The following is a 6,402-nucleotide window of genomic DNA, read 5'->3' as shown; positions in this document are numbered from 1 at the left end:
GTTACCTGGCAACAGAAGCCCTCATCTTTATTGGAGGATATTTACACCAGCAACACTGTTTAGTTTGATATGACGGATTAACAACATGCTGTGATATCCAGTTCATCTGTAATAGATACTGGATCTAATCAGTCAGCAGATATTTGATCACCTTATTTATAACTACACTAGAAACAAACACAACTGTGTTGGTGATTAATCATTTGCGCTGCTCATGATGTCATCATCACTCCCTCCTCCACCCTCAGCAGTCCCAGCATGCTGCTGTGGTGCACCCCACCCTCACTCTACACCTGAGCCATAGACCACACCCTCCACCTCAATATCCACCACAGTTTTCTCTGCTATGGAAATGAGATCAGGAGGAAATCATTATTATTATTATTGAATAAATGCTCACATTAATGTGGGCTTATTTGTTTCATATTAGAAACATTAGTTGAGTGTTTTTAGTATAAAATGGTGAAAGTCCCTCTTTTTGCTCCTCCCCTCACCTGTGGATGGACGGTGCTGTTACCGTGGTGACAGCTTGGATGTGTTTCAGTCCTGTCTGGTTATCACTGCAGGAATCTTTACTTTCACATTTATTACAGGTAATAACTCTGATTTTTCTGTGTATTATGAACTAAATGTATCCTGATACACACAGAGATGGATGAGCAGAGGTCACATGATGAAAGAAAAAACATGGAGTCTTTGATTTATTTAGATATTTATTGATGAATGCAAACAAACCCTGACACTGAACCATCGTCCAGCTTTCACAGAACAAACCTGATCACATGACCTGCTGACCCAAACAGTGAAAAGCTCCATGGCAACAACAACAAACAGCCTCACATATGTTAACAGAGGCTGTTAGAAGCACAGAGTCTTTACAGTCTTTCTCCTGTTTGTACACAGATCTCTGCACATCTTCATCACAGTTACTCACAGACGTGCAGAGTGTGTGGATATCAAAGCTAAGTTTCCACCATGTTTGTATTTACTGTGTGTTGGATCAATAACTGAGATTCATCGTATCACACAGCTGTGCTGCTGCTGCTGGTGATGTCAGCACATCTGGAACAATACGAGGTATCTGCTACCAGACTGAGCAGGACGTGAGACCTGTGGACTGTTTAAAGCTGTCCCTCCACAGGTCACTCAGACCTGATCCACACCTCAGTGATATTCTCTGACTTCCTCAGTAGAGACAGAAACCATTCAGATCTGGGACGATCAGCTGACTGATGATGTCACACAGACTGTGTTTTTCAGGAACAGTGATTCTGATGTGAGCCTGCTAGCTGACAGCAGACCTGATGAAACCACATGTTCACATCTGTGAGGACAGACTGGACTCTTTGACGGCACCTTGGTTCTCCTCAGAGGTCTGTACAGGAGCATGTCCACCCCCACTGAAGATCTCAGTCACTGTGAAACATAGAAAGCTGCTTGTGTAGCCTCTGCCTCACATGTAGATACAGCTACAGGTTTCTCTGTCAGTCAGACTGAAACAGTGTCCTGATGCTGCATCATTCAGCTCTGTGCCCCAGTCAGCATCACTGTGAGCTACCAGTGTCAGTGTTTCTGCCCTTTTCCTGTAACACTACACTCAGCACAGGCTCAGCTGCTATCCAGTGTTGGACTTTGGCTTCAGCTGCTGTGATAGATCCTCTAACATAGATCAGCTCTGCTACATGTTGTTAGATAAGTGCAGCTGCCTGTCATGTCCTGATGTTTCTCTGGCTCAGCAGCTTCTCCATCAGAGGTTCACATGGAGCTGATCCAGTATCTCCAGTAACTGTGTTCTGTGCCTCACTGGTTCATCCTTCTGTCTGTGTGACGTCAGTCAGATGTTGAAGTTAAACTCTGTAATCTTCACTGTGTCACAGAGTTCAGTGAGTCCCGTTATTCACAGTATCAATCAGATCATCAGAGAACAGCTGATCAGCAATCAGTGGTGCCAACAGCACCTCCTGTGGTGAGAGGATGCAATAATGCAATGTAGCATTTTTACACTCAACACTTCCAGTCATGGAAACTGTCTGTTGGATCTGTTTGACGTTGCTTTCTTGTGTTGCTTTCTTGGTTAGAGTTCCTCACAAATGTCCAGATTATTCTTCTAATGAGGCGTCGACCATGTTTTCAGTTCTTTGGAAGAAAACATCGCCCTTTGCCATCCTTACTTTTCTTTGACTTCTTCAAATGCAGCTGAACTCCAGCTGGTATTTTATTGGACTTTGCAGCTGTTTCTGGTCATCAGTTCATTCCTGCAAACCTCTGAACCTGAACAACAATGATGCTGCATTGCTGGCTGATCCCAAAAGGTTGATTCTGTTCATCTGGACGTTTTCACAAACGTTTGCTCACTGATCAGGTGACTTCTTCAGTCTCAGCTGACTGCAGCTTTACAACCTTACAAACAGCACATTTGCACAATGACTGAAACCAGCAGCACCTGATATATATGATACTAATATAATACATATACATATATAATCCATACTAATGATGAAGGAACTGAGCTCACAGTCCATTGTTCATTCAGTGAACTACTCAGTTTATTTTGGGCCTCAGAAATGCTCACTCTGTTTGTACATCACTGTCAGCAATAGACTCATTCTGCTGTGTGGACAGGAACACATGTGACATCACTTCCTGTTTGTTTGTGACTGAAGAGGAAGAAGTTTACAAGGAATCATTTAGAAGAGTTTCAAACATCAACTGATTGAATCCATGAATCTGAAAACGTGTTTGTGAGTGAAAGAGACAGACATGTACAGACTGAACTATCTGTTCAACAGTCAGAGTGTTTCTGTAACAGGAGACACTCTTTACACCCCACTCAGCACAGGGACACTGACGAACCAGACCAGAACCTAAACCCAGGATAAAGAGTTTGAGTGAATGTGGTGTTGAAGGTGTGGAGGTGGATCAGAGTGTCAGAGGAGACTCTGTAGAAGGACAGAGTGCCAGCAGGACAGTCCACATACACTGCTGCTCTGTTAGAGACGGAGGAGGAGGAGGAGGAGGAGGAGATGGATGTTGACCTGTTATTGTGCCAGACACACTCAGGACCATCATCAGAGCAGTACAGACTCCAGGACTGATCATTCCATCCAAAGTCACAGTCATTACTGTCTCCTTTCCTTCTGATGCTTCTGTAACTCACTGATATATAAACGTTTCCTCTCCACTCGACCTCCCAGTAACAGCGACCAGTCAGACCATCTCTACACAGCAGCTGACGACGAACATCAAATCTGTCTGGATGATCAGGATATGACTGAACCTCCCACACATGTGTCACCTTCCTGTTGTTGTCAGACAGTTGGAGGTTTGTGTTCACTGTGTTTGTGTCGATTGTGAGTTGACAGGAATCTGATGGAGAGAACAAACACAATCCAGCTGCAGTTATTGATCCATCATCTGTTCATTGATTGACACTTTGATGATGACTCCTGACATGATGAAGATGGTTGAATGTGTGCTGCTTTGTTTTCATGAATCCCATTAAAAACACACTTACACTTCCTCAGACCTGGTGTCAACCATCGGACTCCAGCAGGCTCCACCCTGAAAGGAGGAGGGGGGTCAGAGCAGCACAGTCAGCATGCACACATGGACATTACATGGCTCTCATACACACACTGTTACACACTGAGCTCAAAGCTCGGCTCCACTGTTTTATTCAAAGAAATCTACATTTATTTATCAGCACATTTAAAAACAGCTTGAGCCAAAGTGCTGCACAGAGTAGAGAGAAAATAGGAAACATACACAGTAATTACTATAAAGACTCGTCAGAATTGAAAGCTACAGAGTACAAATGTGTTTCCAACCGGGTTTTAAAAATGTCGAGTGTTGGTGACGACCTGATGTGAAGGGCGACTGTTCCAGAGTTTGGCTGCAGCGATCGATAAAGCTCACCTCTGTTTTTACGTCTAGTTCTGGTCAGAAGCTACTTATCTGCAGACCTGAGGGCTCGACTTGGATTATTTTGTTAAAGAGAGATAAGATGGAGCCAATCCATTCAGAGATTTAAAGACAAACAACCAGATCTGGAAGTGGATTCTACCACGTACTGGTAACCAGTGGAAAAAGCTGGAAAAAGCTGGTGATGGGTCGTCTAGCACAGAGCCAGCTGGAACCAGACAATAGACTATGTGCACGTTAGCATATGCTACTTCCGGTGCGGAAACTCCTGTGGGGAGCTTTGTTTCCGGTGTCCTATTCGCGCCTGGTTTACGGTCCAAAACAAGTTAAGCAAATGAATGAATCAAGCGGCGATTTACATTTCTATAGATGTCTCGGGCATTTACCCAATATATCTGTAAATGATGTTCATCGACTTGTCGATATTTTTCCCCGCGCCTCAGGGCAAAAGAGAAAATGGATTCAAATGTTATATTTCTCAGCTGTCCCTCGTTTATCGCGGGTGTTATGTTCTAAAAATAAGCAGTGATAGGTGAAATCAAGTAGCCAATTTTATTTTTTGACGGTGCAAAACGTTTGGTGGACATCGTGGACATACAGCGCTGCACTTCAGAGTCACACTGCTGCATCGATGCAGCGATTCTGTACAGGAGAGACGTCACGGAGGAGATCGTCTGCAGCGATCAGGACACAATGTGACGTAAAAAAACATGCAAACTTGCACTAAAAAAGCTGTGAAACAGCGAGATGAAAGGTGAACCGCATTATAACGAGGGACCGCTGTAATTTTGAAGGTAAGTCACAACATACCCTTCGTAAATACTAATGTATAGAAACCATTACCAGCAATCATTCATTTGTGTGGCTTTTTTCACGGTTTGTTAACATGCTGTGTAGGTGTGTACTTGACTAGCTGATCTCAACATAACGGGAAACATCTGGTTTGACTATCCTTCACCTGTAGTTTGAATGCTGAACATTTGCCTGTTTAAATCATGAGACCAGTCACTATACAGAGATGTGCTTCTGAATGTGGACGATGTTTCTGCTGCAGTTCTGCTTGTGTTGAGTGATGTAAACAACTGATCGATCTAAACTCTTTAAACGTCAAAGTTGATCATTAGATTTTTTATGACACAACAGCGGTGAGTGTTCCCACCTTCTGCTCTTTGTAACTTAATGCCATCTTTCCGTTTTCGAGTTTTGGACATGATTTTGGAGAATATCTTCGCAGTAGCAATTGACCGCAAAGTAAAGCTACCGGAAATGTACAACCCCACATCCGGTCTCAAACCAGGAAGTTAGCATTTTCTCGTGCACAGGGTCAATTCTACTACAACAGCTAAAAGCACCAAGCAGAGCTCTTTGATCTCATGCACGAGATCAAACTATGATCTCGAGATCATAGTTTCATCTCGAGATCACAGTTTGAGAGAGAACTGTGACAGCGCCGTTCCTTCTCTTGACCTCAGTCGCTCTCGTCTGCTCCCTCGTAACACTGCTCTTTATTGAGGTTACATGAATATGCATACGTTCATTAACATATGACGTCTTACACAGGTATGAACAAAGAGTACCAGTCTGTGCATAGTGTAGGTATGTATGTGTGTGTGTGTGTGTGTGTGTGTGTGTGTGTGTGTGTGTGTGTGTGTGTTGTGTGTGTGTGACCCAGATGTGACCCAGATGTGACCCCAAAGCTGGTGCTAAGAGTCCAGCGGTCCCCCTAACAAAGGGCTCTTATACTTAAGCAGATACAGGGTAGGTGTCCTCCTATACCAGGGGTCAGCAACCTTTTTCTTTTTTTTTTTTTTACCTGTCCCGTTTGGTTCTTTTGCCATCAGAATTATTGTCTAAAGGCGAAGAAAGATGCCCAACGGATTTACTTTACCAAACTGACCATCCCAGCTTTGCCGTAATGGTCTATTTGATTCACCTTTTATTGTTTATTTTATTTTCACTTGCTGAATACAGGACTTGACTGGGGGAAAGAAAGGGGAGAAAGAAAAACAGCTGAGAAGAGGGACAGGGAGAAAGGGCAAAAAACAAAAACCAATAGAATAAGCAGACAAAAAATACATATATCGATCGGGGTCAGCAACCTTTAAGACCCAAAGAGCCATTTGGACGCGATTTCCACGCAAAAGAAAACTCTGGGAGCCGCAAATACTTTTTGACATCTAAAATGAAGATAACACTGTATATATTGTTTTTTACCTTTGTGTGAACAACTAAGGTGTGTTGCTTATGAACTCCATGAAGTGCTACAGAGAAAATTACATTTTATTCATGTAATTAACACATTTTGAACTCTTAAAGAAATATAACAAAGCAAAGGCACCCAGCTGAACTAAAATGATCAAGCAAACAAAAACTGTTGTTTTGCCTTTGGGCTTTTGGAGCCTTGACCTGACTTTTAAAGAATAATTGGAAAAGAAACACACAATCGATTATAAAACTCTCAGCATATATGAGTAAATATAT

At 42.8% G+C, this 6,402-nt stretch overlaps 1 protein-coding gene across 1 annotated transcript in view; it reads right to left on the bottom strand.

The window, feature by feature from the left end:
• Positions 1-1,764: 1,764 nt before the first annotated feature.
• The window catches only part of LOC148103069 (uncharacterized), a 34,207-nt gene continuing 29,569 nt past the window's right edge, over positions 1,765-6,402 (bottom strand). The window contains exons 12-13 of the mRNA XM_087831202.1: positions 3,515-3,561; positions 1,765-3,366 (exon numbers count right to left, since the gene is read on the bottom strand). Of these exons, the coding sequence (XP_087687328.1) occupies positions 2,831-3,366; positions 3,515-3,561 (583 nt within the window). The 3' untranslated portion in view covers positions 1,765-2,830. The remainder of the gene's footprint in view (positions 3,367-3,514; positions 3,562-6,402) is intronic.

The sequence above is a fragment of the Neolamprologus brichardi genome, chromosome 3 (genome assembly GCF_056152115.1).
Source record: "Neolamprologus brichardi isolate AB-2024 chromosome 3, ASM5615211v1, whole genome shotgun sequence".
NCBI lineage: Eukaryota > Metazoa > Chordata > Actinopteri > Cichliformes > Cichlidae > Neolamprologus > Neolamprologus brichardi.
This window is presented reverse-complemented; position numbering and strand designations above follow the sequence as displayed.